The sequence below is a fragment of the Schistocerca nitens genome, chromosome 1, assembly GCF_023898315.1.
Source record: "Schistocerca nitens isolate TAMUIC-IGC-003100 chromosome 1, iqSchNite1.1, whole genome shotgun sequence".
Taxonomy (NCBI): Eukaryota; Metazoa; Arthropoda; class Insecta; order Orthoptera; family Acrididae; genus Schistocerca; species Schistocerca nitens.
Window position 1 is genome coordinate 796914090 of NC_064614.1, and position 13498 is coordinate 796927587.

Below are 13498 nucleotides of genomic sequence, written 5' to 3' on the forward strand. Positions count from 1 at the left end.
TTTTCATGTAATTCTTCAATGTGTGGTACTTCTTGAAGCACACTCACTTGTGAAGAGGTATCTTGCAGAACGAGCAGATGTAGCAGGTTTTCTTCCTCAATGTGTGTGTGCTGCAAACATTGCAGGGTGTGGTCCCTGGTCTGACAGTTGCCTCCAGTTTGTTTTTCCTTATATCCTCTAGGTCTTTAAGGATGGTCCTGTTTATGTGTTTCAGGATGTGGGAGTTTTATTGGGATCTTTGTCTTCTCCTCCATCATCCCCCTGATCATTTATTTCTGGCTGTTGAGTTGATACCCAGCATCTGACTGCCTCCAACTGGAATACCTTGTACTTCATCATCTTTTCAGGGTTCCATGCTCTGTACACTATGAAGCCATTGATTAGGACACAGTTGGTCAACCAGAGGATTATCTTCTTGTTCCATTCAACAGTCTTTCTCAGGATTGAGTAGTACAACAAATACTGGTCTGCTCTGCCCATAGCCTTCATGTATTTACTGTAATGAAGAATACAGCCAGGCTTCTTCACAACACATATGTTGCTGAATGTACAGTGATAACCATTCGCACCATCCACTTGTCATTTCAAACTTGTGAAACCATATCTCCCTTCCAACAAAACATTATTTCCCCTTTCTTGAAATTGTTTACAGCAGTTGAAAACTAAGGTGGAAGTCCCCTATTGGCCCTTATTGTCCCACAACCTCAAGTCTTCCATGTAAGCAAGTTGTCTGCAACTGTCACACTGTTGTAGTAGTTGCTTGATAGACATGATGCCAGAAGTGTACATGTGGTGCCAATAGAGCAAAACTGATTTTGTCCACTCAGTTCCCTTCCCCACCATATATTCCTATGTTACATATGTAACCTGTTGTGGCCTCACATACCATTCACATAAGTTGGCCACATTTCACCAGCTTTCCAGGATTATAGGTCCTAAACTGTAGGTGACCTCTCCCAAGATATCATGGACTCATCAAGTGATATCTCCTGGGTAGGTTTATATACGGTCTGAAAATTCCCGCAAAATGCCAGAGAACTGATTGACCTTATAGTGCCTATCTGCCATTGTGAATTGTCAGAAAAGTGCCACGCATTTTGTGTCTGTTCCCATCGTTTGTGACTCATCACCTGTGTAATGATGAGAGTTTCAGTCAAAGGATCTGTGCTCCAGCACTCCCGATAACTGTCCTTCCTAATTTGTGTTATCACAAGTATGATCACTAAAAATTGTTTCATTTCAGCAACTGAAATGTCAGTCCACTTTAATGTTTTGGGTGATACTTTGTACTTATGTAAATTCTGACTGCAATATAGGTTAGATTGTGTTATTAAAATATCAAATATTCACCACAAAGAAGCTAGCTACAGCCTCCAATATACTACATGGCTCATTGGGAACAAATGTAAGGCCTGGCTGACCTTCAAAAAGTTCTAAATGTGTAACTGGATTGTCTTTAGTATAGCCATTGCTTGTATCCATACCATGTAAGCAAACGTCTGTCTCATCATCACTACTAGCATCACTGTCCCTCATCAACACATGTGGCTGTTTCTGATGTTTAGTTGATATATAGAATCCAAACACAACAGATTTCCATGCCCTGTCAGCCACTGCTGGTCACTATAATACAGAGATCGCCAGGGTCTGTCATCAGTGTGTTAACACATTTTCATGCATGAGTCTGTCCAGTGTTTGGAGGACATCCTTTAGAGGCAGGAGCACTAGGCGAGCTTTGGAGAAGTACAGGGCAGCTGTTGCTGTAAGAATGATGTGAGCTTCGAAATCAGTTGCCTTTATTCAAACTTATCTGTTGCAGGGAGCCTTAAGAGTGGTACAAGGTCATTTGAATTGTGTGGTTTGTACTGTTTCAGGAACTGTAAACACAAAAGTATTGGATGAGGCAACCACCAAAATAGCATTAGTGTCAAGGACTAACTTCACTGAGTGTTTGCCTATGTACACATCCAAGTACATTTACTAGGCTGCATTCTGAGAACTCTACACTGCTGTAAAGTTATCATTCACTAAGTTCACTTCCACAGGTTGGGACACATTTCTAGTGGAGCTGCTAAAACATACTTCTTACAAGTGTCCTTTTTGCAACATCTGTTGTGTGTGGCATGCCAGTGGGGATGTATGCTGCATGTTTTGCAGGAAGCAGTATTTAAATCAGGTAAACGGTGCTGCCACCAGTGTGGCATGTAGCCTCTGTTATGAATAAAGATGTTGTTGTGTGGGACACAGAGATGATGAGAGCCTTGCCAGAGGTGGCATGACACCATGCATGACTGCTGTCAGAGAGCTCAACTCTGCAACTTTGTGTTCTGTAATAAACAAACACTAGACTGCATGGGCAGTTACATCGGTTTGTCCTTGTAACTAATTCCCTTTACTTACTTTGTTGCCCTTGATAGCTGGAATCTCTTCTCTTAATCATTGAAACTGGCTGAAAACAGTTGAATACAAAAGGATAGCCTCAGTAATGTAGCCAACACAGTATATAGAATTGAATGCTGCTTTTGATATGTTAAAAGTTACTATTTATGACCAGTTCCAGACTCACAAGTTGCTGTTAAATGCAGGTAAACAAATAGCCATATACTGCACTTATTCATAATGCTTTCTATATAGTCCACATGCAGTATGCCTAACCTTGTGCTGTATGTTATATTGTACAAAAAATTAAGGTAACAGAAGTAAGTAGTCGAACATCAGAGCCAAAAGGTGCTTAGGGCAAAATCTGCAATTAAAATTGGTACAGTAGTGTCTTAGAACTTAAAGTTTAAGTATTTCATAAGGTAATATATTCAGATAATTTTAAATATGTCACTGGAAAGTCAGAATGCTTAGCTTTCGAATAGTGTAAGTCATTATATTGGATTCTGCCAATTAGCTTATAGGGTTTATTCACTTATTTAATGGTAGTATTACCTTCAGTTAACTATAGCTTTTGATTAACATAATCTATAGCCAAACTGATGGTATCAGTGGAATCAAAAACAGTGGGAAGAATAAACAGAATAATGAATATAAACTGTACTTTGCTGGATAACTGATTTGCAGGTTTTCGTGTACTTATCACACATTACAGAAACAACTGTATTGGAGATATAATAAACTTGGAAAACTTGGGGCATATCACATAACATAACAGTTGGGAGCACCCACTTGTTACATCTCAACCTATTCGCAATACAACCATCAGAGAAACATCCAGTTTCCTCAATGTGTGATTCCTTCAGTCTGTATCTTCGTGAGGTACACTGCAATGTCCGAGATTAGAAAGTAAATGCGCAAACATTCACAATTGCAATTTCTACTTAATCCATGTATATCGTTGGCCCACTCCACATAAGATTCATTCAGATCCTTTTTTTCACTGTCAGAATTCTAACTTGGCTGCAATAACATATGTCTTGATGTGAAATTGTTCTTGTGATAAAGAAAATATTCTAGGCTGTTCAAGTTCTGCCTGATTTGTTAGTGGCTCTAGTTTTTGTATTAGATGATACAATTCAGGGTTTCCTGTCAAGTACATAGCCTTTCGCTTTGACATGTCAGAAATATGGCAGACTGTGGAGTGTAACTGCAATCATTGGCGGTAAGTATCTCACCCTTCACTTTGTTCATTAAAATATTATAAAATGGCATTGAAGATGCACCTGTCGCTTTCACTAACACTTTTACTGCCAATGACGTTGCTGCCGTTAGTTCTTGATAACTCCTCACAATCTGCATTAGTAGTGGATGAGGTTGCTCTGTGATTGAAGATCAATTGTCTCACCTAATCAAAAAATGTTCAAAGTATAAATTTAAAGTGTCAGAATTCCCAAGTTGTCTACCGTCAGAAGTATCGACGACTCACTCCGGTTTATTTGGCAAACTGAGATATGTTATAGAACTCTGCCCAATGCACTGCAAGCAATCTAAGGAAGAAGTGCAGCCAAAATCTATTTCTTGCGGTGTCAGGAGACCAGCCAGTTACTAACAGTGCCTGAAAAATGAACATCTGTAAACCAAGACCATAGTCAGAATCAAACTAATAGATCAACCAGCCTGCACTTTCACTGCATCAACACTGTGATTGAATTACCCTGGGCTGGCTTATATGCAGGATTCTGGTAAGCATGGCCTTGTCATAGGGTGCTCTTGGTAGCAAGCACCGTGTGGGTAGTGGCGCCACAGCAGTTGACAGTAATGTTTGCCAGCTATTCTGATTCCATAGTGATGTCAAGTGGCATCAGTATTTCATTTTATGATGAAGTAGTGATACACAGTATGTAGAACATGAATAAGAGCACCAGATGATATTAAAAAATTAAGCTCCGTCCGAACTGGTCGTGGAAGGCCCAACGGCACCAACTGGCCACCATGTCATCCTCAGCCCACAGGCGTCACTGGATGCGGATATGGAGGGGCAAGCGGTCAGCACACACTCTCCCTGCCGTACGTCAGTTTATGAGACCTCAGATAATATTCAACCAGATGAAAAAATACACAAACACTATTAAAAATAATTCTGTAGTCAACAGTAACATGCAGCTTGCACAAAAGATCTCAAAATATTCTTAAGTTGTTTACTATCTGTTGTATGTTTGTTAATAAAATTTATTAGAGAGTAAAATGAGTCTGACCCACCAAAATTACTTTATTCATGATTTTGATTACTTCTTGTCCAGAAGCAATATCTGTACCCTGTCCTTTATCAAATATATTGTTATTTTTTAAAGAAATAGTGTTAAGAATGTGCATTAATGATTTTAATATAAATTATCCTTACCAAGCTGTGCGCAAACTTACGTTGCAGTTCGTATTTTGAAAATAATATTTTATACCATAATGTTGCTTTGTATTCAGGAAAGATTACGTAAAGGAGAAAAGGATAAGGAAATATTCATTGCAGATATATTAGCTTTTCGTGGAAAATTCAAAGAAGCTGCCCGTATGTACCAGCGTTTGGGTCAAGAGCAGAGAGCTCTTAATATGTACATTGATCTGCGTATGTTTGACTTGGCACAGGTAAGTGGTAAATATATTTTACTTCACAAAATTTTTCTTCTTATTTTCAATATTGCAGAATTGACTAGTTTTTCCACTGTGTCTGGTGATGGGAAATGTGCTTCAGAAAGTAATTTCTTGAAATTCAGTTTGAGGTTTAAGTTGGTATGTAAAATCTTTAGTAACCACTGACGACCTATTGAAATCTAGTACATCAAAGACACAATAAACAATCTTCAGAACTTCATGAAGAATCATGATCAATCATTTTCAGCAGTCCAACTAATCATAATTGTAAAACAGTCTGTTTGGTGCAAGTTTAATGCTTCTATAAAGGAGCCCTCACACACTCAATATTTATTACACAATACTGAGTACTGTGCAGTAGTACTGATCACCTGAGATTGGTGTTGATGGTTTTTTGCAGTATATTAGACAAAACTGCATAACTTTAAAAATAGTGATGCTCACTCAGTATATTGTGTTCTATATTGGATCATTTAAGGGTGGTAGTGTGTAATAAACAGCAGTTTCTGCTAAGATGGAGAGAAATTCAATTCACTCCAAATAAAATACCACAAAGAACTGAAAAAAATAAATGCCAAAAGATCAGGAGTTGGGCTGGAAAATGTACATTAAAGCTCTGTGCGGTACTTTGGTTAAGAAATGTGGGATACCCCATTGTCCACAGTAGTTGAGACAACTGAAGATCATGGTGCCATGATAGTAAGCATAAATATTTATTTTACTTGTAACAGTTCTCAGAACGGACAAATAAAACCAGATCAGCTGCCATTGCGTATACTTGTTTATATTTCGTGCACAGTAGTCACAGCACAGGCATTAGATCATGTAAGCTTTCAATCAGTAAATAATTGTTTTGTTTGGTTTAGTTTAGAACAGTTTGTTACAGTAAACAAATACATAGAAAACATCACATGTACATGATAAATTACACAGTTCACTTGTTTAATTTGTGATTAATTATCATTGTGATTTTTATATCTGTGCTGCTGTGAATGAGCCCCTGGTCCATTAAAATGTTTACTGGAAGCTGTATCGACTCATTTCACCTGTTCTGCGTATGTTCTGCTTGACAAGTAACTTGAACTCAATACGCATGTATTCCATATAATCAAGTACCAACATGTTCGCTATGAAGGCAGAGATCTAGCTGACAGTTGCCAGACATAAATATTGCACAATATTATTGTGCTGTTCTTGGCCTTATGTCAGTAACAATAATGACAGTGTGAGGGCCGCTTAGGTATCAGTTCTAGCCTATGTTTGGTTCTGTACAGAAAAAATTGGAAATTGTATTTACAGAGTTGAGTGAACAGTACCTAGGAATATAAAATTTTTCTTGAAGTTTGTGTGGTTATCAATGTAGGTGTAAAAGTTGTTGAGTTGTTCTCTCTTTTTTTCGCTGCTGAAGAAAGACGCTAGTTTTTAAAATAGTTTTAGTGAACTATTTGTTTGATTTTTATATATATAATTTTCCTTTTTTCATCTACTTTAACAGGATTACCTAGGTGCTGTTGATAGCGTTGATCGTAAAGCATTGATTCGCAAGAAAGCTGACTGGGCAAGGAATATTAATGAACCTCGAGCAGCAGCAGAGATGTATCTCTCATCTGGTGATACAGAAAGAGCTATTGAAATTATTGGCGAAAATGGCTGGATTGACATGTATGTACATTCATATTACAGTTTTACAGTACATTAAGGAAACTAGCTGAAGAGTACAAGGAATGTTACTGTGGAAAAGATCTAGTAAATATTACGATCAAGAACATACATGCATGTGGCAAGTACTCATTTACAAGTAAATATTAATAATTTCATATTGTTTTAATTTTGTGTGAGGAACTGTAGCATTAATATGTAGTTGACAGTATAGAAGATGATGAAACATTACCATCTCAAGGCAGCAGAGAAACAGAATGGAAATTATCATGAGTTGAAGGATTAATTTTTTTTCTTTCAATTTATTTTCCAAAAAATAATGTTGTTTTCATTAATAGAAAACATCCTATAATGAATGACATTACATGCAGAGATATTAAGATAGCTTATAAAACTCAAAATAATAAATTACAGTTTTTTGAAGATTGCCATTAATAAAATTCTGAGTATACTTGTGCTCTGGAATTTGACTAAATTATCCTGAAACGTGAAGTAATTTTTTAGTTTCTGTGTAGTTATGAAGTCTAAGCACGTATTTCACAGTGGGTTACTGTGAACATAAATCTTGGGAGGAGCTGATGAGCACTTTCACTCAATTTATGAACTGTTGTCACTTTGAGTCTTTAATTAAGTAATTCTTCTTACTTTCTGAGCTACTAAATTCAGTGTCAAACTCAGAATCACTATAGCCATCCTTTTACAAAAGCACTGCCTAAGCAACAATACAGGCCAGAGGCTGAAAGCGCGTGTTTTGTTGTCGAGTATCCAAAGCTGCACACAGTAAACACAATATCTAGTGACAGCTACTATATCAGTGGGTAGCTGGATTTTGGTGCGCATGTTGGAGTTCTGGAAGAATGAAGAACAGTGGAAGCCTTCATGTGGGAGAGCCACCCGCAGAAGAGTAACCCAAACTAACAGTAGGTGAATAAAATGTGACAGACAGACTGTGAACAAGGCAACAGACCAGAACAAGGACAAACAACCTAGATGACAATGAGGCACTGCACCAAGCTGTGTCCACAGTAATGTCAAGGCCAAGAGCAGTGGGGAGACAAATCTGAGACAAGACCAGAGAGAGTAACCGTGTGACAAGCAAGGTAGTTATCAAAGAGTATCAAGCGCAAGCACTGCACTGACCAGCTGTATGCTAGGCAGCTGCCTGTATACCATCTCTGTGTAACTGTATTGACTGCCATACTACTGGTGAGACGACGGATCTCTTATCGTGGAAGCACAGTGCAGCACGGCTGTGGAGCCTCTATTGGCTATCTAGGTCATCTCCTGTGGCAGGCATTCAACCTATGTGGCACCTAATACCAAATCCCTTGACACAGAAAACAGGCGTGCACGGTTGGAAATGCCCCAGACAATGCCATGGGGAAGGAAAGAAAGTATGGGTAAAGACCCAGACCGTTTGACAGCCAGTTGTGGGAAGGGAGGAAGGTCTGCAGTATCCATTATGACGTTGCTGGGGGTGAGGGTACTGAAGAGTTTCCCAATCCCTCTGGATGCAGGAGGTAGTGCTGGTATGCCTGTGGAGAGTCATTGGCAGTTGCCGATGGTGTCAGCTCTGGTCACTGGAAGGTGGGTGGGAAGTGGGTGGCAGTGGGTGTGTTGCCTGAAGCCAGTACCAGAGCTGTTTGTGATGGTGGCACTCAAGCCCCCTTTTATGTTTGGACAGATGTAACTTGCTGCCCACGGGTCTCTACTACTGTCACCAGCATCCAAGCCACAGCACTCTTGTAGGAGCGGACAAACACAGCTGCACGAGGAGTGTAATGCGGGGATGGTCAGGATGGGGTGAAGGAGTTGGTGGCATAAGAAGATGGAGCACGGTCCACAGTTGCCGCTCATGGAGCAGCTTGGTAGGGTTACAATTGTCAATTGGCATGGTGCAGTAGGTGCTCAGAAACAGGGTGAGGACCGAGTTGGTGTCAGAGGATTTGACAGCCCTCTTCATTTGTTGTTTAAAGACCCAAACAAGACACCCTGTTTCACCATTTGAGGAAGGATTGGCCAGGAGACTGAGATTATGTTTTTTTGGCACTGGCCAAACAAAACTCTTATAAAGCAGACACTGTGAAATGTGGCCCATTATCAGAGACTAAAGTGTGAGGTAACTCTTTGATGGCCATACTACAGCCAAAGCAGTGAGGGTGGTGTTGGTTGAGGTAGTTGTCCAGCCGTGGGTCACTTATCAGAGGATCTGCCTCAGTATGGTGTTGTGGTGTGTGATGGCACTGGACCTTGTGGCCATAATTGATAAACCATCGAATGTATGCGGTTGTGCAGCATCAGTGTGTAAGCAGAGAACCTTCTGTTGGTCGAAATCAGAGTCCAGGCCAGAGGAGAGACACGTCAAGGCATTAGTGTTGGAATGTTGTGCTGTGGGCTTAAATGGGATGGTATAATTGTATGCACTCAGGAACAGTGCCCAGCACTGGAGCCATTCACTCCAGGAGGTTGGACCAGGGTCCGAATAATGTAACCAAGGGCTTGTGATACACAGAAGGTAATGGCAAACACTATCACCAATGCCTCCTTTTCGATCTACAAGTAATAGCATGGTTCAGGGGTGCTTATGCAGTTGGCTGTTTGGAGCCATCCTCATTCCTGTGCACCACAACTGTCCTCATGCCATTGGCAGACATGTCAGCCACCACAACCAATGGATTAGAGAAAAGCATGAGACACGAAGGGGAGGGGGGGGGGGGGGGTTCAGCACAGTTTTTAATGGGGAAAAAGCCTGGAGGGTTGTGCAATGTGGGCTGCCTGGGGTAGGAAATTGGAGTAATGGTTGACTTTGTCTATAAACACTTGCAGTTCATGTGAGTTCCTTGAGCAGGGAAGGTAATTGATGGCAGCGACATTTCGATCCGAAGGCCAGATTCCAGTGCCCCAAATACTCCACTCCTGGTTGAAAAAAATTGACACTTCTCCAAAAGACAATGCAAATCTGTTTCCTGTAGGATTGTTAAGAGGGCACGGAGGTTATGTAAATGCTACTGATGCAAGAGTCCTGTGGCAATGAAATCATCCAGATAATTCGCACAAGCTCATATGTGCTGCATCATTTGTTCCATATACCTGTGGAACATTGCGGGGGCCGAGGCAATGCAAAATAGGAGTTGCTTGCGCTTATATGACCCGAAGAGCATGTTGATAACATTCTGAGATTCCTTACCTAAGGACAACTGAAAGTAAGCATAGGCATGGTCAATCTTAGAGTAGTATTCCCCACCAGCAAGATTGGTAAGGTGGTCTTCAGTCCAGGGAATAGGATAAGTTTTGACTGGCAATTGACCATTGATGGCAGTATTGAAATCCCCACATAATCAAAGAGAACCATTGAGCTTCCTGATTATGATTGGTGGGGTGGCCCAAGCACTAGATTTCACAGGCTCGGTAAGTCCATCTGGCAGGAGACGATCAAGCTCCCGCTCCAGAGCAGTTTTTAAGGCCACTGGAATGAGTCTGGCATGGTAAAAACGGGGAGTGCTGTTCAGCTGAATGGTGAAATGTCCCTGAAAATCTGAAGTGAGCCCTAAATCCAGCTCAAATAGACATGAAAAAGCAGAGAAAAGATCGCCCAGCCATAGTAAAGCCCTCAAGGCCAGAAATGTTAGTAACCAATGGGTCGTCAACAACAAATAATGTAATGAGCAAAACATGTTTGTAGACTGCCCTGATTGAGAAGTGCCCACAAATGAGAACAGAATCGACCCCGTAGGCCACCAAATGCTGCAAGGGTGGAGACAACACAGTTGAGACTAATTGTGCATACGTTGCCACATTTATCAAAGAGGTGGTGGCCACTATGTTCACCTGAAAGTGGACATCCTCCTCATAAATGTGGAGTGTGAGAACGTGGTGTCCAGTGGGACTATTGACTGCATTGCATGAACAGTTTCATGGGGTAGGACGGAAGCAGTTTGTGCGGCTGTGACACACCAATTGACAGGACTCCTCTTTGCCAGAAACCGTGCAGGACCCTCAGTGACCTGGACAGTCTGTCCGGGAGTGAGTGCAAAAGCACTGTGAACATGAAGGGTGCTGCCCTCGTGATCTGGGATGGGAGGCTTAGATACCATAGAAATGTCAGACACAGGTGAATCACGATGGTGCTGCCTGGTGGCTGCCCTGGGCCTGCAGTGCGAAAGTGGAGTGTGTGATGGTGCGTTGACCTCCACAACTTGTGGTGTCGCAATGAGTTGCATATTAGCCACTTATTGAACCAGTGTGCAATGTGCAAAACATCATCCAATGAGGATTAGCTAGTTTCAGTGTGCAGTGTGGACCTCTGGACGTGGTGCAAGCTGGATCGTCACGTCACAATTCAAGGAGTCTCCATATCAAACCTTGATTGGTGCAAGTAAAATCACATTTGTATCTGAGACCTTGCAAGTCAGTGACCCAAGACTGGTACGATTGTTCTGGTTGTTTATGGTATTGATGGAATCCAAGGCTGGAAGCAACCACGAGGTATCTATAGGAATAATAATTAGTCAACAGATCACACCTCTCTTAACAGGAGGGAGAGAGACAGGGTCTGACAGAGGTGCCAACTTTTGGAGCAGAAAGAACTTTTCCAGTGAATCACAAGACAAAAACAGTAATTGCTGCAATGAATCAGCCATGGCTTGAAATGCCGTAACATGATCTTTCAGACAATGCAAGTATGTGTCCCAGCCCTCCTTGATGTCACTGAAAGATGGAAACAACAGAGGATGTATGGAGGCCCCACTAGTGGGAGGTTCTGAAGCCTGGTGCAGCCTTGTCTCGTGTGATCCGAGTTTGTCCACCTGAAGCTGAAGCGAGTTTTGTAACAAGTCTAGCTGGAGTTGCTGCTGCTGCTGCATTAACTGCTGCTGTTGCTCCAGCAGTCCAACTAGTTGGGCGTCCATGATGCTGAATAATTTCCTATCCCACCCTCATTACCAGTGGTACTTCAGCAGGCAGTCGGATATTGGTGCGCACATTGTAGTTCGAGGAGAATGGAGAATGGAGGAAGCTGCCAGGCAGGAGAGCTGCCTGTGGGAGAGGATCACAAATTAACAGTAGGTGAATGAAATGGGACAGACAAACTGCAGACAAAGCAACAGACCAAAACAGGGACAAGCAGCTTAGGTGACAACAAGGTGCTACACTAAGCTGTTGCCACAATGATGACAAGGCCAAGAGCAGCTGAGAGACAAATCCAAGGTGTGACAGGAGAGAGTACTTGGGTGACCAGCAAGGTAGTTATCGAACAGTCCTAGTACAGTGAAGATACCATATTTACCTGATTATAAGATGAGGTTTTTTCCCAGATTTATCATTTGAAAAATACGGGGTTGTCTTAATTCGTAGATTATGCAATTGCTGCTGAGGTCAATGTTTTTAAATAGTTCTAAAAAGAAAGATGATGAGACTTACCAAACAAAAGCGCTGGCAGGTCGATAGAAACACAAACAAACACAAATATACACACAAAATTCAAGCTTTCGCAACAAACTGTTGCCTCATCAGGAAAGAGGGAAGGAGAGGGAAAGACGAAAGGATGTGGGTTTTAAGGGAGAGGGTAAGGAGTCATTCCGATCCCGGGAGCGGAAAGACTTACCTTAGGGGGAAAAAAGGACAGGTATACACTCGCACACACACACATATCCATCCACACATACAGACACAAGCAGACATATTTCATATATGTCTGCTTGTGTCTGTATGTGTGGATGGATATGTGTGTGTGTGCGAGTGTATACCTGTCCTTTTTTCCCCCTAAGGTAAGTCTTTCCGCTCCCGGGATTGGAATGACTCCTTACCCTCTCCCTTAAAACCCACATCCTTTCGTCTTTCCCTCTCCTTCCCTCTTTCCTGATGAGGCAACAGTTTGTTGCGAAAGCTTGAATTTTGTGTGTATATTTGTGTTTGTTTGTGTTTCTATCGACCTGCCAGCGCTTTTGTTTGGTAAGTCTCATCATCTTTCTTTTTAGATATATTTTTAAATAGTTCAATAGATTAATATAGGGATTGTCTTACATTTAAAAATGAAGCTTTAGCTGTTGAGGTTTCATACAAATTTATTTTGAGCGATCCCCAAAGGTAGCAAAAAATGCTTGTGTTCGAATAGGCTCAAGATTTCCCAATATGCCGAAGTTCTCGATACAGTGTTGACCTTGCGTGAGCAATCACGTGACAATTTGACCCTTGGTGCTAGCACAATGGATAGACGAGAAACTATGTACTAGCAACTACATTAATCTAATGCTCTGCTTAAAAATTGACAATTTTGTGAAGCACCAGAGGAAATAACATTAAATTGTATCAACTTACAAATCTTTGTATTTGAACAGGTATTGCAATAAAAGTTGATGTACAGGTGGATACCACATACATACATTTATGCTGCTCTTTAAGTAAAGGTAACATTCAAATCCAAGTCAATATTTTATTTGTTAATGAGAAATTGTAATGATTTGCCACTCTGGTTGCAAATGAGAAATTCAGCCACTGTTTGTGTATTAGAGTTCAAGAATTGGACTGTATCGTGATTGTGATCTTTTATTTATATATTAGTTGCTGTTGTTACCTATGACCTGCACCCTGGAAGGTATTGCCATCTACGTTTCACTGTTGCTCAAGAACAGCACTATGGAACGTTGTGTGGGGCACAGTGAAACAAGCTTGGCTGTGAGCAAGCAGAAATTATGTCGTGTTGCCAACCATAGGGATGTAAACTAGGTACTTTGGCTTGTATGAACATCTGCCACATTTAAACTACAGTTTCCCCAAATCCATTTGCATTCAGAATCAAACTGACTTTAAAATT

At 41.1% G+C, this 13498-nt stretch overlaps 1 protein-coding gene across 4 annotated transcripts in view; it reads left to right on the forward strand.

The window, feature by feature from the left end:
* LOC126262378 (intraflagellar transport protein 122 homolog) overlaps positions 1 to 13498 on the forward strand; it is a 241108-nt gene that overhangs the window by 118729 nt on the left and 108881 nt on the right. For all 4 annotated transcript variants that reach the window (XM_049959003.1, XM_049958996.1, XM_049958986.1 and 1 more), the window contains exons 14-15: positions 4861 to 5022; positions 6524 to 6690. In XM_049959003.1, coding sequence (XP_049814960.1) covers positions 4861 to 5022; positions 6524 to 6690 — 329 coding nt within the window. The remainder of the gene's footprint in view (positions 1 to 4860; positions 5023 to 6523; positions 6691 to 13498) is intronic.